At 38.4% G+C, this 24,838-nt stretch overlaps 1 protein-coding gene across 10 annotated transcripts in view; it reads left to right on the top strand.

Annotated features, from left to right (window-relative positions):
* The window catches only part of DLGAP1 (DLG associated protein 1), a 451,293-nt gene that overhangs the window by 301,848 nt on the left and 124,607 nt on the right, over positions 1–24,838 (top strand). For 9 of the 10 annotated variants that reach the window (XM_075416406.1, XM_075416413.1, XM_075416410.1 and 6 more), the window contains 2 exons: positions 889–1,914; positions 17,087–17,301. In XM_075416406.1, the coding sequence (XP_075272521.1) occupies positions 961–1,914; positions 17,087–17,301 (1,169 nt within the window). In that variant the 5' untranslated portion in view covers positions 889–960. Of the gene's footprint in view, positions 1–888; positions 1,915–2,700; positions 2,895–17,086; positions 17,302–24,838 lie in introns of those variants that run through there. The other variant, XM_075416415.1, reaches the window with a different exon arrangement.

Genomic DNA, 24,838 nt, shown 5'->3' with positions numbered 1-24,838 from the left:
TTCATTTTCAACTTGTTGTAATCAGCAGTCTGTAACATCGTGAGTCACTTCAGGGCCAAATAACTGCAATCAGGTATTAAGCATTGAAATCCCTTACACTGTTACAGCAGCGTGGAAGTTTTTGCTATACCAATTCCCCTAACAGTAGAAAGAGCAGGTAGGGATATCTAAACACAGCTTAGTACTCTGAAGTTTATGGAAAATTAAATGAAGCCATGCGTTACCAGAATAAGATAATTTTTTTTGTGAATAGGTGAGAGTAAACAGTAAATACAACAACCCTAAATATATATAGGCTGTTAAACAGTTGGTTTGGCTTCATTTTGACAGTTAGTGTAGTGTAATTTTGTTTTCTACTTAATTTGAAAAAAACTTACTGAAATAATGTTTTGATACTGTCTTGAGATGCTTACAGTCTAGGCAGACAACACTGAGATCAAGTAAAATTACACTTGAATCATGAACAGATGTGCTTTGAAGACAGAGAAAAGTTTCCCATTAATTACACTCCACTTTTTACTTGGCCCTGAAAACACGTAGATGAGCAATTCAGGCCTCATGTCCGTGAATGTTTTCAGGACTGAGGTTTTGGAGTATAGGTGGTGATACTTCTCTTGCTGTGGATTATTGAACAACAGTGAATTTCATACTAGAAAAATCTTCTTGCTTCTGTTTTCCAGCTGGTGGAACAAGATCACTTTTCTTGTATATTATTTAGGTATCCCTTATGACTATGTTTGTACATAGGGGAAATTAAGTGATAAAAAGAATCAGAATATTTATTCCAATGAGTTTTACAATAAGGAACAATACATGCTAGAAGTGCACGTGCTCTTTTTTCTCATACCTTTGATATCTTATGGCTTCTATTGTTTTTCATTCTCTTAGGCCTTTCTCTGAGATCTGCCCGTTGCATAGCCATACGTGTTAGATGACTTTGGGACCTTCTTTACATCGACAATGAAGGGATTATCTAGCAGCCGTAGTCATCATCATGGGGTTGCCTGTGACCCTGCGTGTGACAGTCTGCCACACCATCCGGACAGGAAGCCATATTTGTTAAACCCGGTGGACCCTCATCCTGCAGATCACCCTTACTACACTCAAAGGAACTCTTTTCAGGCAGAGTGCATGGTGCCCTACAACGATCAGATTGCCAGCAGCACGTTTCCCCGGAGGCATTACAGTTCCCACCATGAACTCAAGGACGAGTGTGCCCTGGTGCCCCATGGAACTGCCAACAAGACCAACCGCATTCCTGCCAACCTATTGGACCAGTTTGAGCGGCAGCTGCCTCTGAATCGGGATGGCTACCACACTCTGCAGTACAAGCGGACTGCCATGGAGCACCGCAGTGACAGCCCAGGGAGGATCAGGCATCTGGTTCATTCTGTCCAAAAGCTCTTTACTAAGTCCCATTCACTGGAGGGACCATCCAAGGGGAGCGTCAATGGGGGAAAAGCGAGCCCAGAGGAGTCACAGACGATGAGGTATGGGAAGCGCAGCAAGAGTAAAGAAAGGCGATCAGAAGGTAAGCCCAGATCCAATGCATCAGGATGGTGGAGTTCAGATGACAACTTGGACAATGATGTTTGCATTTATCATGGTCCCAGTGGGGTCATGACCATGGGAAGATGCCCTGATCGTTCTTCTTCCCAATACTTTATGGAAGCCTATAACACTATTAGCGAACATACTGTGAAGTCATCCAGAAGCAATAATGATGTCAAATGCTCTACCTGTGCAAACCTGCCTGTGAATTTGGACTCCCATTTAATGAAGAAAAGCTCTTGGTCATCTACATTAACTGTGAGCAGAGCCCGTGAAGTTTACCAGAAAGCATCAGTTAACATGGACCAGACAGTGGTGAAGGCAGAGGCGTGTCAACAGGAACGGTCATGTCAGTACCTCCAGGTACAGTGTGGAGAACTGATTGCTGTTAACTGTGCTCTGCCTTGTCTCAGGTGTTTGTGGGGGATGGAGGTTTGCTCTGATATTTCAACTTGCCTGAGAGGTCACTGAGCACCAAACAAGGGGTAATGCTGCTGAAATTAAAAATAAATCTGCTTTTTCTTTCCTTTTCTTTTCTTTTTTTTTTTTTTTGGTTTTTTTTTGGTGGCTTTTTTTCCAGCATTCAGTATTTGGAAGAAACTATTCATGTAGGAACAGGCTTAATTTTTTCATGTGGGAAAAATAAGACCTTTCTGTATACTTTTTGAATTTATAAGGCAGTCACAGTGGGGGTATAGAGAATTTGAGGTTGTAGTTCTTGCAGTTAGAATTACAATGTCAATTAACCGAATGTTACCAGGATACAAATTCTTTGATTTCTGTAATTTCAAGATTTGCCTTCATTTACTGCTTATTTTATTATGAAAGCTTTTGAGACCCTTTTGAGAAACTTTGGGGTACCTTAATACTTTCTCCAGCAGGAGAACAACCTACTTTGCTTTTTGCTATAGAATATAAATTCTCATAAAATAGTTATTGTAATGTGTCCAGATTTGTTTATCTGGCTATTCCTTTTTCTCATGGCTTTGAGTCAAAAAAAAAAATCAAAAGGTTGAAATTATTGCTTGTTCTGATTATACATTTTAGGAGTACATCACCTACTCCCTCACAAGCTGTTTGCAGTTAATACAGCGTCACTATTTTTCACCAGTATTGTATCTTTAAATGTCAAGAATCAGATGTCTGCTCTTGGAGCTATCATACTGCCGGTGGATGTTTGTGGCAGGAACATGGATCAGAAAATATTAAAACTGTTTCATTCTTAAGAGAGCTGTGGATAGCTTTTATGCACTTTAAACAAAGCACTTATGGCACATCTAAGTGTTTGTGTAAGATGGAACAACGTTGCGCAGAGAAGAGAGAAGACCATGAGGAAAAAAGAGGTTTGCTAAGACAATTTGGTTTCATTTTAATGTAGTGGGACTCTTGGCTATTTGTATAGAAACTGTAGCGAGTGCTCTTGTATGGGTGCGTTAATAAGACAGTCAGCTTCCACATTCTGTTGTTTAAGTCAGTACGCAGAGAAAGCGTAGGACTGAGGCATCCGCATTCAAAAATTGATCTTAAAAGGTTTTATTGAATGGCTTGCAAAATAATTTTGAATGCCAGCCTCTGGGATTCTAAGTTTTAAATGTAAAGAAATGGATCTGTGTTTTTTTTATTAATTGTTAGGAGAGTGGGGTAGGGGGATAGGGGGCAATATGAATGCTCAGTGTGTGTTTACAGGTATGTGTATGGACTGGGGAGAGACAGAGGTTTCAAAATAGCCTTAGGTTGCAACCTTTTGAGATATTTTTTTTTGTATTAAGTTTCTTTGTCTGAATTTTGTGAGTGAGAAGAAATAGTAACTTTAGGCTTGATTGTTGCAGTTACTTTGAACCCTGAAATTTCTGTTATTGATATTTTTGTTTACTCCTTCAATCTTCCTCTCAGGTTTGGATAAAATAGCTGACAATTCAGTATGTGACCAGATGGCTAGAAAAGAGCGAAAAACTGTGCCAGCATCAGCTTTAAATGAACACCTCCATAGGGACTTTTAGATAATATTAAACTGACAGGAATAGACTCTTGAAGTGGAATTAGAGGACATTATCAGTGTCTGTATGAAAATATGTCCAAAAATTGTCAAGGGCAGGAATTAAAATAACTAAATTATCACTTAGAATAACTACATTCTCAGTGTGTTTCCCATCCTCACTGGTAGTTTTGTTTTGGTTTTCATTTCATTTCATTTCATTTCACTTCATTTTTTTTCATTTCATTTCAACTCATTTTTTTCTAATTTTATGTTTATTTATAAAAGCCATGGAAATATAACTGGTTAGAAATTGTTTTTAAAGAAAAGGAAAATCTTAACCAGGCTTTGATTGACATTGGAAATAACAGTCAAACAGAATAGGATAGATTTAAGGAAGCAGGTCAGGATTATTCTTCTTTCTTGGCAGCTTAAAAGGATGACAAAATGGATATAGATATTAAAAAGTCAGTCTTAATTTGGAATGCATCTCATTGCCTTTCTCTTCACTATATCACTCGTCTTTTTACACTACAATCCCTTTGGGGCTTGGACTTTGTTCCCTTTTGTGTTTCCACAGTGCCCAGCACAATGGGGCGCAGAATCTAATAGAGGCCTTTTGGCTGTCTTGCAATATAAGTATGTATTAGCAGCAGAAGAATATTACTTTGTTAGTGGGCTGTAGAGCTATTCTGTATATCTGCTGTTTTCCTGGTGACTTTCTCATCATTGTGCCAAAGGTATGGTGTCCCATGTTAGAATAATTAGAAATGCACTAAATGAAATGAAAGCTGCAAATTCATGACAATACTGGACAACTCTGTTAATTTCATTATTATGATGCTTCTTTGATGCTTTATTTTACTCATTAAATATTTATCAACCTACTTGTAATTTAAGCTGTTGTTTATGGTCCAGGACATACTCTCACTTGTAATTTGAGCTGTTGTTTATGGTCCCGGACATACTCTCTGATCCTTGAAAGAGCCAACTATTTTATTCACGCAGACTCTTCTTGTGATAGTTTCTGAATACAATGGAGGAGTGACTTTTTTCAACTCAGCCAACCCAGGATAATTTTGTTTATCCTGATAGATCTATCAGAGATCTCAGGTGACATTGACCTCATCTTTGCTTGTAAGGGCTTTTATCACAAAAGTATCTGGATGAATTCGCAGTGTAAAGACATGGAAATAACAAACAATTATCTCACTTGGTGTGATATTTTCCACTTATGTGGAAGGAGCTGGCAGTAGTTCGTGTTACAGATGGGGTTATTTCTCATAATTTGGAATTTGGATTGAGTGCAGAGTCCTCCTGCATTGCACATTCTTTCTTTACCCCAGCAAGCTCTGCTTCCAGCCTGGCTGCTGAGGTACAGTGTCCATCCTCGAAGGTCTAGGGGAGGCTTGGCTCAACGCTGTGTGTCTTCAGAAAGAGATATTAGCTCCCGGACTAGTCTAAAGACTGTCAAGCAAACCTTTCCTCTCACCTGCGTTTTAGGAATGGAATTATATTTTTCTTTTTATTTCTTATTTCAAGAATGAGGAGCTGGATAGTAGAAAGATAAGGTCCTTCTTTTGAGCTGCTTCTTACTTCAGGAAAGTGCTTTTATTTGATCCAGGTTTACAACTGAACTAATTTGAAGGAAGGCGAGAAGGAACGCTTCGTTTTTTCTCAAAATTCTTCTTCAGAATGTTTTCTCTCCTTAGGAGAATAATATATAAAACACTGGACAGCCTCCACTTCTCTGGTAGCTTCTTCTCTGGAAAAATTAAAATTAAGCAAAACTATCAAAGATGAAATGTAAGCAGCAGTCATTTTCTGCAAACAATAGGGTCTAAATACATGCGTAGATATTTTTGACACTCTTGTTTTTTATGAATTCATGGTTGAAGCTAATCAAATACACTGAAGAGTTTGTCTCTGATTATAGTTTTGCTGTTCAATATTCTCCATAATTACTATTCCCATTGTCCTTTGTCCACTCGTTAAGAGACAGAGAAAAAAATGAAGGATGACATTTTTTGCATTATTCCTCTTTTCTTCTTATGTGGATCATTCATATGTTTTCTTTAGACCTCATTTGATGAGACTGAAGTCAGTTGTGTCTGATACTTGGGACTAAGGATGGAGATTTTACTTCTGAGTAGTGGAATGCAGTAGGTGGGGATGACGGTGCAGTTATCCAACCTCTTCATCGCTTGTCCCTTGGTGAGAGACTGTCAGAAATACTGTAAAAAAATAAAAGCCAAGATTCTGGGTGTAATAAGCATTTTCTGGTGGCAAAGGGCTCTGGTTCGTACTGTGCTCTGTTTCCTGTGTGAAGGTTCTCTGTAATGTGCATTATTGTGTAATGTGTAGTGTTAAGAAACTCTTGTCGCTAGATCAATTTGCTTTCCAGTCTCAGTACAAGTCACTTCCACGATTTCTTAGGAGCTGCTTCTCAATCCCAGTCTCTTTCTGTTGCCTGTGTCCATGGATGACCAAATAGAGGGCATTGCCCTAGGTCAAGGTGCTAATAAGGACCAGTGGCTGGTACGTGATTTGTTAATGTGGCATGTTAAATTAAAAACTTTTTATCCTTGTGACACAGCAATTTATGTTAGGTCTGTTATACTGGTTTATCTGTGCAAGTCTATCTGCATTTTCAGTTATTCTCTACTTTTTCCTCATTTGTGGTGTTTGTGTTTCTGTCGCAACTACCATATTCAAATTAATCCTTCAGTATGTGCTTGTATATATATGGAAGTTGTCTTTTAATATCTATTAATATTGATCTTCCATTTTTCATATGTCTGAAGACCTACCTTTTTCCTCTCTTACTCCTTTATAACCTGAAAATGAATGAAGCATATATAATTTGCCCTTCAATTTTCCATTCAGAACTACAAGGTATATGAGGTATAAGCTTCAATTTTTTTTTTTTTACTGAGCTTATATGAAACATACATCTCAGTAACACTAGTGAAACAAGTGGAACAATTGTGAAACAAAATGTTAAATGTTATAATGTATTCTAGGCCAGCCTCCAGGTAATGGAATAATCATGAAAACAGTTAAAAATTCTTAAATGTTCTTGAATTTTAAAATAAACTAGTGTCTAAGAATATTAAAACTGAAAAAATATCATTCACAGAAAGCTAATGCATTTCAGTGTTAAAGTTGCTGTGTGATGGGTAATATGAATAATGAATAAAGTTAGAGAATTTGTCAGCACTTGAAAAATATAAATAAAGCAAAAAATAGTTTATTTACAAAAAATATGTTCATAACAAATAATTCCATTGAATCTACATCTTGGTTATTTAGCCTACCTGAAAACTTGCCTAAGATGTCTCCGCTATATTAAGATAAATATGTAGGAGAGTATTTCAGTACAGCCATCCTCCTCATCTTTGCAGTCCTTTATTTTGCCTGAAAAAAAAAAAAGACTTTGTCAGCTGAGTTGGTGAGAATGATCTTGCCACATATTTCACCTTACCAACTGCTGTGTTCTCTTTCATTTAATTAAAACCTGAACTGACCTTTGATGTCTGAGTAATGCGGTAAAGGCGTCACCTAAGTACTAGAAGAGCTGTTTCAGAGCAATGTCAGTACTTCACATTAAGCTGCAATTTTATGTGCCCATGTTCCTTAGGTAGTAATTTTCTATCCTTTAGTTTTATCACCATTCTACAACTTCTCACTATAGAAGATACTGGCATAAATCTCATGTTTTCGAGATTAACTTGAAGAATTACTGTTGGTTCATTCTGTTAACATCTTTATGTTCTAAGAGCACATCCATTAATGAACATAATTCTGGCAGCTGGATCCCCAGTTTGCGTTGCCAGCATACCACATATAGGATTTAGCAACATACTCGAGTGACACTATGTTACATATATGGTTATGTCAGAAATGTTTATGAAAATTATGGCTGTGCATAATAGCTGGCATTTGGTATTTGTTTCAGTTTATTTTGATATAAACATGGATAAGATTTGACTCAGTCCTGGATCTGACTCCTTTCTATAGCCTTAAATATCTGGAGTGTTCTAGTCTTATTATTTTTAGCAGTCACTGTAAAAAAAAAAAAAGAATTCTTCAAGACAAATCAAGTCCAGCAAAGAGGATCATTTCAATTTGCATCAGAGTTTGAAATCACTAACTTTTCTTGTGGAGACAGGCAAAGTAGGTGGGAAAAAAAACTGGGGGGTGATATGTTTTCCTCAGTCAGTGCAAAGTAATAAGGAATATTTCCCCTATATCCAGTTATTGGATTTTTTTTCTTTCAAGAATTGAAACTGTAGTACAGGTCTTGAGTGGGGACAGCTGGGCACAGTTTCTTTTCTGCCTGACAAATGCTTTTGCACTGTGCTTGTCGCTAAGCTGAGCTTTTGTCACTAGTGAATTAAGCAATAAGAACATGAATCTGTTGTATACTGTTTGTCCCTTCATCTGCTTATCCTGAGCCTGTGCAATGGACTGTCTTGTTTGGGTAGAGGGCAACGACTTCTGATAGATGTGTATTTCTCTCACCAAAGGCTAAGCAATGTGCCATGCAAATGGATAAAACACTGTGAAAGTTCTGATGGGCCAGAGCTTCCAGAGACAGTCTTTGAATTGTCTCTAAGAGTCTTTTATGCAAATAAATCTGTGTCTAATTTTGCTTTACTGACATAACACCAGCCTGTTAACCAGTTTGTTGGGAAACCTTTGAGATTTCCTGGTCTCTAGCAATTCAGTTCCCAGCAGATGAGAGTCAAGACCATGACCATGATTTGATATCCAGTGAGACACTACTATAGATCAGAGGGGACAGCTTGGAGTCACTGAGAAGACACAGTATGATGTTCTGAAACCAGAAAAGTTTCCTTAGAGCCAAAATTAACGCTTCTTACGCAAGCATATTTCGTTGCCGTAATCTGAAGGAAAGCATTGTGGCAGTTCCAGTGAAGTCTGGCCACTTTGCACTAAAATGTGACAGAAGCTAATAGCCAGCTGGAGATGGAAGCTTAACTGTGTTACTTACAGTTGCTGCCTGTGAGAGTGCAACATTAGCAAAGCACCAGAGATTGCCCAGTCACAGTCAGCCAACAGAAACAGCATAAGGGCTGTTTCTCAAAATGTTCTCCCCACCACATCGGTTTTTTTCCAAGGATTCGGATTCAGCTACATGTTCTCCATCCACAAGACAGTTTCCTGATGGCTGCTTTGTAGTGGGCTTATGGTCATGTGTAGGGAAAGGTAAAATGGCATGTCATTTAACAGTATTGGCATTTGATGCCAACTAGTCACTGTATGCAGGTGCTGAAATGATTAGGGAGAGAATTGATTCACCCCAAAAGAAGGTACCTAGAAGTGAAAGAACATTTCTCCATTGCTAGTCATTGAAAGTGTCCTTTAAGGATTAGTATTCATGTCAGCAGTCGTCTTTACTTGGGCAAGGAGCCGTATTTCATTATGGCCAACTGCACTGAAAGCTTCAAGGGTATTGAGAAAGATGAGAATGAACGTCTGCCCTCTGCTACAGAGAGAATGTCATCCATGAGTATCACTGAAGCAGTTTTAGTTTGAGGTCCTGGCTGAGAGTCCTCCTATGTGACCTTCAGTTATGTTTCCTTCAGCTAATAGTTGTTGTTTGGCTTCCTTTCTGCAGAATGTATTTGGGGGTGGCAAACTTGCAAGCCATTGGCTGGAATCATCGTATCTGCGTGGCCCTCTTCATGATTGATTAGATTTTTATGCGTAAAACAGGAGGAGAAAATTTATCTGGCATCAAGATGTGGGTATTTTGTGTAGGAGACACCCATTCCTCTTCATGAAAGAGGACGTGAATCAGATAGATAAGCTGGTGGTCAAGGCACATTTGATGAATGAAAATTGTAAACTGGAGCGGTGCTTGAAGAATTTTGTCTATTGACTTGCTCTGTGAGGTTTCAAACTGTTTTAGAAGACTTTCCAAACTACTGTTATGTGAACGAAGATTGTAATTCTTCACACTGCTTGTTCAGCTTTGATGCAAGGTGTGGGCACTTATCATTAAGGAATTAATGTTCTATGTCAGACGGGGTCTTTGTCCTGGCTGTTAATGCTCTTCATGTGAAAATAATGTGGAGATGAATTTATAATAGAACCTGATTGCTGAAATAATAGAGTCTAAAACAAGTGTTGCTGCAGATACTAAGCATATTAAGTTTGTCCTAAAGAGAAGCAACCTTCCTATCCTTTTAAAAACTCTTGAGGCTTATTAAACATATATTGTTCTTTTAGCTTTCTAAGGCTTCTTTTTTTTTGCATACTTCAATGATTCTTAACACATGCACATTGATAGAATGAAACGCTACTCATCTTTATTGGTCTGATTAATTCAATATTCATGAGTGCTAGGAATAGGCTTAGTAAGTGGAAGATGGCAATTGAAACTTCCTTAACAGCACACAGAAGAGGCATAATAACGGCTAAGAAAACCAAATTGCATGGGTTTGAAAATCTGCACTGAGCAGTCATTAAGCATTGTTCTTCAGTGGTGTGGTTTCATTTCATTAAGTATTTGCATACTAATAGAAAGCTAAAGTTACAAGTCTACTGCTGTGAGCAATGGTTAGCCACTCCTTCCAGTCCTTGTGTTTATTTCTATAGTCATCCACATCGCTTTGGCAAAGCACAGGGAGAAGCTTTAATGATTTCCGCTGCAATAAACCAAATCAAACTAGAGATCAATAATGAACTTAATTTGCTATAGAGACAGTCTGTTTGCTATTTCATCCAGGAAGGTAAGTTAATGACAATTATGGGCAGAAAATAAGGAAATTAGATATTCTAATTTTATTGTTTAGAAATTGAATAAAAAATGTGTTCTTTACCGTTGTCCTTACATGCTGGGTTAAGTTCACGTACCACTATGTGTGAGTTTTGAAATGAATGTTTGAAAACTGGGGGTCAGCATACCTGTTTGCTTAGTTTCTTTATGTAGGGACCTAGACTATCTATTAGAAAAATCCAATTCCTTTATATCAAAAAATGCATTAAAGGAATTGACCAGTCAGTCTAGCCTGGCTAATGACAAAGTGTGAACACTTCCAGAGCAACATAAATTTAGTTAAGGATCAGGACAGGTAATCCATACACTAAATGAAGCTGAATCTAGGTAAGATGTTGACTGGTGGCAGTATATTATCTGTGTAGTCTATTTTGCAAAAGAATCTTATATCTGCCATTTAATCAGAAGAAAGAAACTGTAGTCATGCTCAGCTTTCATACTTGTAACAAACATTTTATTTCTAGCTGTATGCTGACGTCTTAAGTTTCAGTAAGTTGCCTGACGTAGAGGCCTTTGCTGAATACTTTCTATGCATTTTCAAGTAATAATGGTGTTCTGCTTCACTGCACTTTTTGTATAAGTAAAGTGCACTCTTGATTTTTAGGCTTGTAAAGGAAGAATTGTCCATGATCTTATAGATCATTTACAGAATGAAGTGTCTCCAGGATGTCTACTAATTCAATAGTATGAATAATAATAGTTCTGTTTTAATAAAAACAATGAAGTACATTGTTAGATCTGAGTTTAGCTCTTCCCCCTTTTTCATGAGAGTAAAAAAAATCATGCATGTTCCTACTTGATGTTCTCATACTGGAAAATCATACTATCCAATTACCAAGGTAATTGGATAGTATGATTTTCTTAAAAGCATGAAACAGCTTTATCTCAGGTATGTCAATCTTAATGCCATGAATCCTCTAAGGCAGCGGATACCAGGCATATGCACTTGCATGCAGTATAGTATGTGACCTTGCAAGGCAGAATAGTGGCCATTCAAACAAAGGAAGAGCCTGTGGGGAAAATTTTGCACACCTCCTGACTGAAAAAAATAAATGAGCTGGGTGTTCACATAGGCACTTTTCCCAGCATTTTTCCAGATCAACAGAAGGAAATACACTACAGAATGTTTAGTACCATATGTATAGAAACAGAATGCGGGAAATAATGTGATCGATTTTATATTTCGCAATTTTTAGTTTTGAGAGAGATTTATGTTTTACTTTTTTCCCGTGATATGAAACGCTTCACTGTGACAGTAAATTGCATTGTCTTCTATGAGCTGTTACAGCTGTTCCTTTTAGGCATCAAAGAAAGAACTCTGAAAATCAGTTCACTGCTTTTAGTAGGTATTGCTTGAGGTATTTGACTATAGGCACAGAAGTATTAAAATGTTGACATTATTTTATCTGCCTGTATTTTCTTAACCGCATAATAGGTACAATGAAAGAATGCTGAGCTTTAAGGGTTGTTTGTCCTACACAAGTAATACACAGACAGTGCTCTGTGTTACAACCATCAATAGCCAAAGCAAAAAATCTACTACTTCTAAAACATTCCTTTACCCTGCAATTGCTCTCTGCCAGTTACTTGATGTCTTACTGTTTTCTCCTACTCCAACTTATGAAATCAGGGTTTCTGACTCTTGTGAAACTGAAATAAGATACAGGGGAACTGGACCCAAATTTCTTTCCCCAATATTCATTTAAGTACTGAAACCTTACAGAAAAAGTAAAAAAAAAACAAAAAGGAAAACACTCAGTCTTAAATATCTGCAAGCAAACTGGACAAATTGTTTAAATAAAGTAGCTTTTTAATCAAATATCCATTGCATTCTTCTACTGCAGCTTTGTCTAGGCAGTCAAGATAGTTTGTACAAACACTGCCTCAGTGTGTTAACTAAATTTAAAAGCATATCTGGATTGATGTTTTAGACTGTTCTCTAAATCTGGATGTTTTTTCCTAGCCATAGCCATCCTTTTCTCTTTGGCACATACAGGGTTTACCCATAAACCCATAATACAGTCATGGAACTTGGGTTGTGTTTATGTCATTTCCTTTGGTTTTGCACATTCAGGTAACTTCCAGTGCGCAAATCAGCCAGTGGGTATGTGGCACTCCCTGAGACTGCTTTGCCCCAGTCTCTATGTGAACAGCTCAGCTTTCCTTTTCTGTAACTAGAGTGCTTAAAAGGTGGAAGAGCTACTAAAAAGGTAGCGTGCTGTTTTTCAGAGGTTGCTCACTTCCCTGGGCAAGCAGAGCTCAAACTGGAAACCTCCTCCCGATCACATTCAAATTGTGGGGATACAGCAATGCATTCAAAGCTCATCTTGGTACACAGTGTTTGCATGTGTAAACAGGAAGTTTTGTGGTAAATTCACTGCAACCAGCTTTCAAAATTTGGCCTGTCGTGTCTAAATAATTTTGGGAAGCTTTAGCTTAAAAGGTATTGTACTTCTGTATGGGTTTATTGATAACAGAACTCAAGAATTTCAGAGTTATGGTGCCCACAGCAACTATATCTCATCACTTGTGTCTCACCTATAAACTACAGTGTTAAATTTAACATGTCTACTATTTAAAAAAACTACAGGTGTTCAGCTTGCCTGAATTAAGGGTGCTGTATGAGCATTATAACTAACTCCTCTGACTTTTTCTCGGTTAAAGACACCAACCTTAACATTATACTAACATACTGTATGTAGTGCATTAAAGATTAATTCATTAATATATTTTAATGATAAAAAGCACAAATCTTTAACTAAAGCATAAAAGCATAAAGAATAGCATATTAAACAGATTAAAATGTGTGTCCTCTGAGAATTCTCTACTTACAGTTCTTCTACATACTCTGACTTAAATATCTCATATATTCTTGATAACTTGTTTGAAATACACTATTGCAAGTTTTACACTTCTGACTGAAGTCCGAGCATGTCATCAGAATGTCATCAGACATGGATTTTACTAAAGCTGTGTTAACTTCTGTTTTGTATAAGTGATTCGGAAAGTCAGGGTTTTAATGTTGACAAGTAGGAGCTGCAGGTTCCAAAGTGTGTGTGAGGGGTAATATGAATATAGATTGTAGTTTTGCTCTTTGGTGACACTATAGACCTAGAATCAATGCAAGAATAAGACCTGAAAAAAATATTATCCTCTGTCTGTCATGAGTGGCTGGAGGAGGAGCGTAAAATTCTCCACACTCTTGTTGTATCTCAAAAATCAGAATCAAAACCACTACCAAATATTACCTTCATTTGCACCTTACAAACGTGTTCCCAGGAGGAAAGCATCAACTTTCTGGATCGGTGGTCTAGGCATAAACTTAGAAGCCACAGAATTGAAACACTGCTTTTTCTTTTTTTTATTTGATGTGGAAACATACCAGAGCCATATATTCAATCCTGTTCCTTCAGTGGGTTCTGTTAGCACTGCTGGTAACTAGTGATGTCCCTCAGGGGTCAGTACTGGACCCAGCCTTGTTTAGCTTCTTCATCAACGACCTGGATGAAGAGTTAGAATGTACCCTCAGCAAGTTTGCTGATGACACCAAACTGGGAGGTGTGGTAGATACACCAGAAGGCTGTGCTGCCATTCAGCGAGACCTGGACAGGCTGGAAAGTTGGGCAGAGAGGAACCTGATGAGGTTCAACAAGGGCAAGTACAGGGTCCTGCACCTGGGGAGGAACAACCCCATGCATCAGTACAGGCTTGGGGTGGACCTGCTGGAGAGCAGCTCTGTGGAGAGGGACCTGGGTGTCCTGGTGGACGACAGGTAGACCATGAGCCAGCAGTGTGCCCTGGCTGCCAAGAAGGCCAATGGCATTCTGGGGTGCATTAGGAGGAGTGTGGCCAGCAGGTCGAGAGAGTTCTCCTTCCCCTCTACACTGCCCTAGTAAGGCCTTATCTGGAGTACTCTGTCCAGTTCTGGGCTCCCCAGTTCAAGAAAGATGAAGAGCTACTGAAGAGAGTCCAGCGGAGGGCTACAAGGATTGTGAGGGGACAGGAGCATCTCTCCTACGAGTAGAGGCTGAGGGAGCTGGGCTTGTTCAGCCTGAAGAAGAGAAGGCTGAGAGGGGACCTAATATATACTTACAAATATCTGAAGGGTGAGTGTCAGGAGGATGGGGCCAAGCTCTTTTCAGTAGTGCCCAGCGACAGGACAAGCGACAGTGGGCACAAACTGAAGCACAGGAAGTTCCGTCTGAACATGAGGAAGAACTTCTTCCCTCTGAGGGTGACGGAGCACTGGAACAGGCTGCCCAGGGAGGTTGTGGAGTCTCCTTCTCCGGAGATACTGAAGGCCGCCTGGACAAGGTTCTGTGCAGCCTACTGTAGGTGACCCTGCTTCGGCAGGGGAGTTGGACTAGATGACCCACAGAGGTCCCTTCCAACCCCTACCATTCTGTGATTCTGTGATTCTGTGATTCATACTCTCAGTCTGTAATACTCTATTTCTTAGTTAGAGTCTCATCCTTTTCTAGAATATTTTAAGTGTTTTTAAGTGTATTTATTCAATTATTTCCTATAGATACACAATTCTGCATGCCATTGTTTAATAAGAAAACTGGACTTTGGAATATATTTCTGCCTTAAGGAACTTATACTCTTGGAGCCCAGGCAAATATCAAAAACAGGGAAAAAAAAAAAAAGGAAAAAAGGAAAGAAAAAAAAAAAAGAAAGCAGCAACAAACTTTTCATACTGCTGCAAGATAAGAATGTTACATAGAAGTAGGGTTACCAGAGTCATTAACAAAAGGATATTTAAAGAAAACATGGAAATCTGCTTTAAAAAGGCACAAGGAAAGAATTAGTTAAATAAAACATGGAGAAACTGAGGAAGAATTCTGAGTCCTGAGACAGAAGACTGAGTCATAAGAAAAAAGGTTGATAAAGATACAGACTAGAGTACACTTCCAGGATTAAATCATGAGTCCTCAGAGGAAAATATCAAAGCTCCAAGAGAGTTTATTAAAGCCAGACTTGACCAAGAGAGATCTGGGAGAAAAGAGAGAGCTTAGACTGAGCACAAGAGGAAAGCAGGACTGGTTTGAGCCTGGAAGTTCAAGGAAGGCAATAATCATGATGTCAGTAGCAGAAAAAGAGGGGTCAATGAAGGAAGAAAGTTGGCAAGGTCTCGGGTTCAAAAACAGCAGGAAACAAAGCAATGGCATGGCTCATGAATAGTGTAGTTAATTCATTTTAACTAGTAACAAGTCCATGAATGCTTCAGACAATTACATATATTTGTTACTTTGTACAACACAATGGTTTTTGGATTGTAATTTATAGCAGCATAGATTGATAAAATGCCACAAAAATGTGACATACATTGACAGTAACATTTGAAAGGCCTCACAGCCTCTAGACTTAGCTTTATGTTTGTAGTGGGAATGAACAAATAAGCTGTTAGCAAATAGTGTTTCAGTTTTGGTTGTCTGAACAAGATGGCAAGTAAATACTCTGGCTGAAGTTTGTGAAGCAATAGATACTCAGCAGATATTAAATGTTGTTGAAGAACAAACGTTCCATAGAAAAGAGACATGCCATGATTATCCTGGTAGATGCTAGTATTCATAACCTGCAGGACAAATTTTAGCAACCCAGATTTGAGACTCTTTGTTTAATATGGCTTGTAAGGCTTTCTGAGCATTGTGGCTATAGCTTGCTTTTTAGAGTTGATTCACTAAGACTAATCAGAAAGTTAGCAAACTAAGAATTCACAGCTACTTTTATTTACGTCTAACACAAAATATGTTAAACTAAAAAGCCCTTTTGCAGTTTTGTCTTTACTATAAAAATGGGGTTTCTGCAAAATAACCTCAGGACAACACCCTCAATGACCCTGCTCCCACTGCATGTTGTTTCTGCTGTTACAGGAAAGAGAAGGGTATTGGTTTGCAATGGTCGTAAGCCCCAAGAGCAGAGAAAGGAAGAGGATGGTTGGGCAAGAACACCGTGCGCTTGGAGTGTCCTATGCTATGTCCCAAAATCTCGTGAATTCACATTCCCAGTGTTCCAGATTTCCAATGCAACGAATAGGCAGCACTTACTTCAGATCAAGAGAAATCATGCATGTCAAGAAGAAGAATAAAAAGAAGGGAGTAATGAGTTGTATGACTCAGACACCCAGAGTAATATAATTCAAAAAGAGAATCCCTGCAAGCTGGCAGGTGTTCAGTGGCACTAATTATGCTATAGAAGCAATAGTAGTATAATTTCTAACTTGCAAACATACTTTTGTCATGACTGGTACATAGTTCCACTGATTTGAAAGGTATCTTGAACCAAAATCATCCTGGTGAGTGTAGTTATGCACACTCTGTCTGAAAAGATTGTAATAGAGGGATTCGTGTTTCAACTTTTGTGCCTCCCCAAAAGTGTTCAATAAGTTGAGCTGAACCAAAAATACACTGATCTGGTTTGTAAATGCTTTGAATGTAGACCACAAAAAAAACAGATTTATCAAGCCCAGTGTTATACCTAACTGAGGCTTCTCTGTTGGCATGTTTGCTAGAAAATTCCCAGATAAGTAGTGAAAATAACAAACTACTCCAGAGGTGCTTGTAAATATGCAGGGGGAGAAGCGGGCTTCCGCTGCAAACAGCAATCTGTGGTCAAATGGGATTGAGGATGGGCCCTTGACCATGCGAGTTTTTGTTGTGGCTCTGTTGTGGCTTAGCACGGTCAAATCGTCCTTTGCAATTACAGCAGGGCACAGCGTTCTAATAAGAGAATTGTGTTCATCGCTTCAGGTTCCTCAAGATGAATGGACAGGATACACTCCAAGAGGGAAAGATGATGAGATTCCCTGCCGACGAATGCGTAGTGGCAGTTACATCAAAGCCATGGGGGATGATGACAGTGGAGACTCAGACACAAGTCCGAAACCATCTCCAAAGATTGCTGCACGGAGAGAGAGCTATCTCAAAGCCACCCAGCCATCCCTTACAGAGCTCACCACCCTCAAGTAAGTCCGTGCTTTAATACATCATATAGAGCTCTCCATTAAGACATACAGTTCCTGTTCCTGTTTGTTTCTACTCTTTGCTTCTAGGCACCAGTTAAGGAAGTATTTAAACAAGTGTATTCGGTCATGCTTATTTTCGGTTGGGTTTTTTTCTGAACAAGAGTAGATTTGGGAATGTATTTCAATGTTATCCTGAAAAGACACTCTACTCCCTGCGCTTTGAATTTGGAATGTATTTCAACCTGTTACTGTTAAGCAAGTATTCAGGTATGTACAATAGGTCTGTTCTTTAAATACTTTGCTGAAATATATCTTTGGCCCATGAAAGCTTTGCATAGTGGTGTATTTATATATACTCAACATGTGAAATTAGCCCTAAGCTAGTCTTTGCAACTCATCAGAGAGCATCTGACATTTAATTATAAAGAACAATGACTGTCTGAAACAAATCCGTGGTTTCCACTCTTTAGTTGACTCAGAATTGCACTGTATTTTGTGGAGAAGTATAACCAAAACTGAATTGCTTTTAATCGTTTACGATAGCTGTAGTCAAGGGGAATGATGAATGTATGTTTTTTTAATGTCACTTTCTGTTTTTCTTTTATTTGCACCTTCTAAAAGAGCTGCCCAAATTCTCATGAAAATTGCACAAATGGGCAATTTTGGTATTAGTGTTTTATTTTAAATTATTCTAAAGCGGAGAGGTCCCCTAAAGCAAGAGAATACATTATGTCCATAAAAAAAATACCGTGGATTTAAATCAACAATTTTTTCTGTCTGTCTTCTGCAAAATTCGTAGCTATAATAGTGAATCATAGTTCACTGAACCAAAAATAACCTAATTTTAGTATAACTTGCCTAAGGCTGTAGCTTTAAAATGGAAAAAAAGAACAGTATCTCTTCTAGTATCCACAATTAGTGACATAAGACTCCTTCTGCATTTCCTTCATTAATTTCCTTATTCTCCTCTATCCTGTTTTTTTCCCAGAGAGCTTATCTGAGAAACAGATTTTAGAGAAAGGCATTTGATCCTTGTTAAGAATGTCATGCTCTTGACATTAGTGATGAACAAACCAGAAGACAAAAATGTGCAGCTCCCCATAGCAGCCTGCGTGACTTTGTCCCAGGGGAAGCCAGGAATTGCTTCTGCTCTGTCCTGCCATGAGTGTCCAAAGGAAAGAACAGCCTCATTTTCTGCAGGGTTTTTCATAGGCTAGCTGGCACTTGCTCAAGGGATCCAGTGATTCCTCTCATCATCCAGCAGACTTTGCCACATCTTTTCCTGAGCCAAAACTCCCCCTCTAAGATGAGTTTTTGCAGCCTCTGCAAGGTGAACATAAATGTTACATACCACCACAACTCCATAAATCCATGCTTTGTGCGTGGACACACTATCAGACACAGAGCTTACTCTTTTTGAGACTTTCGAAACATATGTTCCATAGTTCCATAATATATATGTGAAGTACAATGCATCACAGTGAGTGTAATTGCTCTTGGTCATTTCTGTTCTCTGCAGATAAAAGATTTGCAAAAGAGTATGGAATTATTAAAAATAAAAAGTTCTGTATGTCACTGTTCACCCACAGAGGATGTTAGATCAGAGGGGCTAGGCAGCAGAAGCTTTTGAGTTTAGCTTTGAAGTCACTGTAATTCAACAAAGTGCTTTTATGAATACTTCATTTCACTCATGGTTTTTAATCCCTTCCTATTCGGGGAAGCTTTTAGGAACGTGCTTCATTTTAAGCTGCACTGTCTAAAATTCGTATAAGTTCAGGAGCTATGCAGAAGTAGGATGTAAATCACAGGGTAGAAGAAGGAAGGGGAAAATGGTAAATGGTAGTAAAACAAAAAAGATGACAAAACATGAAATAACTTTTCTTCTTCAATGGCTTTTCAGCATAAATGGGAATGGAATTATAATTATTTCTTTTAATCTATAATGATACTTTATAGAAATATCTCTTCCTGGGAAACCTTTCCACTTTCAGAGACAAATTCTATAATACGTAATTACACATGGCTTTTATTCCTTTCTGCTGAACATGATAGTTTGAGAAGTTTATTGTGAGAACTAGCCAAGCACTTGCTCAGGGAATTGAAGTCTTCTGTTAAGCTAGGTCGATTCTGCAGAATTCTTCATACTTTCTTAATAGCATGGCTTGACCTTGACCATGACATTGCTTGTTCATCCCAGGGCTACCCTGATTACTCTGAGAGTTGTGATAGAATTTCGCTGGCGTGTCAGACAGAGACTAAATTAGGGCCCCTAACTCACTGAATACAGGTCATCAAGTAATTGTGTAATGTGTGATAACAAGTTATTTCTTTGGCTTACTCTTGACTTGAGTTCAATTTGCACCTGAATAAAAGCTTTATGGAAATGAGCCAAAAGCCTCTCTAGTCAGCAGGCAGCCTTTTACTTACACAGGTGGACTTTCTAGCTGACCTTGCAGGACATTATTAACACCTTAAAGCTGGGTAGTATTTCACTCCTTTAATTATGTTTTTTCTGCCAGTGAAGAACAAAGCACCTTGTGAAAGCAGTGTTTCTACAGTGGTAATTGTCAGGGATCTTCTGCACTTCTTTCTCCTACTCTCTTTCTCTGTTTTCTGTGTGCTGTCTCTAGTTGGCTTCACTTTCATCTTTGGCAGAGCAAACAACTTGAAACCATGTTCCCTTTTCCTTTCACTGTTGTTTTTGAAGGGATTTTTCATCTTGTGGGACTTTTCCTCTCTCAGTACTTTAAGTCTAATATTGGTCTTGCAACCCATGCTGTTCCTCCCACCTACCTACCATTGCTCATGCACCTACTCTTCTGAAAAGGTTTCTCATCATTACCAATGTTTCTTTTTATGTAAGGAATAAATTCTGAACAGCACAACTGTGTCACATCTCCTTTACGCAATACAAATTTATTTTCCTGGTTTTGCTGAGGTTATTTTTTCTTGCTATACCTTACAATCTCCCTCCTACAATATTCCTCCCATGCCATGGTTTCCATGTGGTTACAGCATGTGTCAAATGCTGTGGTAGCGTTCTGAATAAAGCACAGCTTGCTGTGAGCTTGAAATGCACACCTCCGCTGCTGCGCTCTCATTATCCTACCAGGAAGTAAGCAGCTTTTTCCCTCTGTCTTTGCTGGCAGTATCCTCTCAGTGTTTAATCTTTCAGTCTAGATAAACTGATCCAGCTTAAAAAAAGTGACATTTTCGTGCCCATTCCTGAAAAGTGGCAAAATTTTATCTTGCATTTGTAAACAGATGGAAAATGAACTGGTTAGCTAACCTAAAGAAGGTGCAGGCGACAGATAACTGACATCTCTGTTACGGCTACATTTGATTCAGGACATATTCCTTCACTATCTCTATGCACCTTGGTTATGTTCAGCATAGTTTTCATTGGGAAAAAAGTATACAGTTACGTTGTCTGTCCACATGCCAACCTGTCACCTCCACATCCTAGTAACTTTTGAATCCATTGGCCAACTTTAACCAAGTTTGCTAGAGAGACTGAAGCCTGAAAGATACGAAGTTCCAGCAAACTTTATGAAGATCTGTAGCTGGATAAGGCAGAGAAAGATCTGCAGCTTTCCCTTACCATGTCTTATATGGGCAAAATAGCTAGTGAGTCAGCACAAGGTATGAGTTGATGGCAGCACTTTCCCAGCCTAAAAGATGAGGAATATGGAAGGGACTGGAAAACTCTGTTGAGGACAAGAGTTCTAAGGGACGGATCCTGTTACCATAGTTTTTCTACTTTGTTCTGCCCCTTTCCTCTTCTCCACTGCATGTGCACTCACTGCTTAAAAGACAGGATCAGATTCTGCTTCCTTACTCAATATTGCTGCTACTGTGAGGACTTCAGCCACTTGAGTCTTCTGCACTTCTTTTTCTTTATTTTTTTTTTCAAAAATACTACTGTACTTAATGGTAATCCAATTGTGGACATTTTACATGGATTTTGGTTTATATAAAGTTGCACAATTATTGCTTTGATCATACAAACTTTTTTCTGAAACAACATGTACTCTTTGATCACCAGTGTATTGACAATTTCAATGATCTTGATACTTTGGAGATGCATTGCTAGAACTCACATAAAAAGGAGATAAGAAAGAACGGAAATTATTTTTTTCTTAACCAATCTTCATTTTCAAGGTATTTGAATAGACACATCGTGTTTTTCCAGTCAGCTGTGACTTGGAGAAACACCATTATAAACAACACAGACACTTGTGATTTACCGCATAGATGAGTGATACTTAGAATAAACCACCCAGTTCCTAACTTTAACGTTTACCAAAGACATTCCAAAAATAATATCTCAAAATATGTGCATATTATTTGTGTACACCCAGGCTTATATTTTTTATGTGCTGATACAAATAAAGTACTTTCTACTTGTATGTTTATAGGAATCTGAATATAAAATTTTTTTAAAAACTTCTGCGCAATTTTTTTTAATATCCTATAAAATCACTGTAAATGATCAAGCATAATTAAGAGGCAGAATCTGGTAGAAAACTGAATATCAGTGACAAAAGCAAGAAGAAGGAGATAGATAGCTTATACATATTGAATTCCAAACTTTCATGACCTGTCTGAGAATTGATTGGATCAGTTCCTGGAGGACAGGCCTTCAGACTAGGGTCAATTTGTATTACAAATCAAATCTTGACAGAGTTGCAGGACTAGGTCTGTTAGGATGACTTGCAAAAAAAATCCAACCACCTCATTGTTATGTAGTAGAAGATCTTTCAGATAGAAAATCTCCCAATCTTTGTAAAAGTCAAAGAAATTACGATCAAAATAGTTTCATAATCTGCAAAACTCCCAAATAATTTTGTCTGGTGGTAATTTCTGGTGATCAGGAGGAAGGTGATACACACACATGAGCACATCCATATAGACTTATGAGAACGTAAAGCACATCTTTTGCACTGAGTGGATTAATGGTGAAATTGTATAACGGATGTTTTCAAACATGATGGTGTGAATGAAAGAATGAGGAAAGGTCCAAAAGCATTTTACTCTAAAGACACAGTAAACTAAATGTCGCATGGCAAGAATGTTGGTAAATGTTACGCACAAAGCTGGAGGTCATTATAGCTTTGATTTGCCTATAGTGATGCAACACACGCATTTGTTTGTGTAGATATCTTCATGGCTTCTCAAACTGAAATATGCAGCTCTCAGAAAACTATGGTAAACTCTGGAAATGGTTCTGCCACTTTCTCAGCTTTTCTGAAATACTGCTCTTGGAAAGTGTCTGTACTGAGGGAAACGATAAGGGATGTAAGGATAATTGTAGCCTGACACACTGGCTAGACTGTTCTGGCATTCCAGCAAACTGAAACTGATCTCCTTACACTGCACTGCACCACACAGAGCAGCATACATCCTTAGGCAGGAAAAGCATCTTGGTCTTAGGAGTGAGGTCCTATTTACTTTAAGGCATTTCTATATTACTGTAACATGCTCCAAAATATTCCCAGATAAAGGTGTCAACAAAGCGTATGCTTTTTTTTTTAAATAGAGGTATTGTCCTCATTCTGCTAAAATTAATGAAAATGTCCCGTTAACTTCACTGGCCCAGATCACAGACTGGGGGGATGGTAAAGGAAAATATAAGGTGATGCAATACCTCATTTCTTTCTGGCGAATATTTTTAAACACATGTAAGGAAGCTTATTAATTTTATTTCTTGTTGAGTGACTTCCAATTAGGGAGTGATGACTTTCCTAATTAGTACAAAAGGAATAAGTCTGATTAATCTTTTATTAGTGCTTTACAGTAGATTTCCAGTACAGTGTGTTTCATTATTTCATGTTGCAATCTCTTTCATTTCCAACAAACCTTTAACTAGTGAAAGAATTGTTTCCATTTTCCTTGAGGTATGTTTGTTTATTTGCTTGGCGGGGGAGTTTTTTGGATTTCCCATGAAAGAGACTGTAGCATCTCCATGAGGTTTGGACTTGTAGCCAAAGGAATAGTATTCCAGAGCTAATGTTGGCCTAGGTAGTAGCTTTCACAGCCTGCAGCCACTGATGCATGATATATTACTTAGCTTTTTATTCATATTATTGCAATCCCTTGTCTCTTCTCTCTGAAAGCTAGGAAGAAACTGTTGGACAGGTTTCTCACTTTTCAGGCTCATATGTCAGGTATGATCAAGTTCAGTGAATAATTTATAAGTCAGCAGAAAATTTGAAAGTCAAGACAATAAAAAATGTATTTATTTTGAGGTAGTAGGTGGGCATACCTCTGGAACCAATGGTTTCCTTATAGCAGCTGACATCTGTTTTGTGTACATGATATTTAAGGAGCAAAAGATATAGATTTATTGAAGGAACTTGGAGCTTGGAGCTTTTAAAGAACAGTTGCAACTTTTCACTAGTGGATATATAAAGCATATTCAGTCAGTTAATGCTTAACTTCACTGATGGGTATGTGAGAAAGCTTGTGCCCCGTGGCAGCTGCCCTGCTGGGCTTTGCGTCCCCTCACACAAAGGTATGTCTGCCTTCACAGTATAGAAAGGAACCCACTCATCTCCTTGTGTAATCCTCTGTGGAGGCAGGGCGTTCCTACAGTTCACTGCGTAGGACGTAGGTAGGATGGGCACTCCTCCTCTCTACTTCTGTGATGATCCTCACCAGTTTATCTTGCAATGAAACTGAGATGCCCTGGCTATTGTAGTCTCACTGACAGCAGACATTGCTTATCCCATCATAAAACTTACCCTTGTATCAATCCACACCTAGCTCCATATGCCCTTACACCCTGTTACGTCAGTATTGTCACATTTGTATACGTAATGTTATTTCTTGTTTCTCTAAGTCAGTATTTTGTTGTAATCTGTGACCTGTACTACAGTTGTTGCCTCACTTGTACTTTTACCTTTACTTGCTGAAATTTGAGGCAATGAAACAGTTGCAATTAATTTACATAAGTATAAACATTGGGGGGGAAAAAAAAACTTTAACTTTGCCAGTCAAAGCATGATCTTTTGGCAATACTGGAGCAGAGCTTTGGAAGTCAACAATTTGTCAAAGAGAAACTGCAGCCTCACTTAGATGGTTGCCTTACTTGCAGAAATTAAAATCCTTCTCCTGTATCTAGTCATCTGGCTCAACTTTGTGCAAGATTTAGCTTCATGTTAGACACAGCTACAGATGAAAACGAGGGCTTTCAACATTTGAGCTTCTGCCAGTTAAATCCTGTAAATATTTATTCGTTTCAGAGAAAATCATTTTGGTGAATTTAAGTCCATCCCATTGTCTGTTTTAAAAAGCAAGGGCTATCGCTGTACTTTGTGGTTCAAATGGGCACTTATACATCTTGCTTTGAGAAACAGTTATAATCTTTTTTCAGCCATCTCTTTCAGGGTATAGTTTTTGTATAGCCAACCTGCATGTTTGTGTGCAAAACTCGTCTTGTTTATTTTTAGCTCTGCTTCTGCCCACCTACTTAAAAGGCTGTCTCAGAAAGGAAGTTAATAATGTCCAGTGGGAACAGGAGAAGAGATACTGCCTT

The sequence above is a fragment of the Opisthocomus hoazin genome, chromosome 3 (assembly GCF_030867145.1).
Source record: "Opisthocomus hoazin isolate bOpiHoa1 chromosome 3, bOpiHoa1.hap1, whole genome shotgun sequence".
In the NCBI taxonomy this organism is placed as follows: Eukaryota; Metazoa; Chordata; class Aves; order Opisthocomiformes; family Opisthocomidae; genus Opisthocomus; species Opisthocomus hoazin.
Note: the sequence above shows the minus strand (reverse complement) of the source record. Positions and strands in the feature narration are given on the sequence as shown.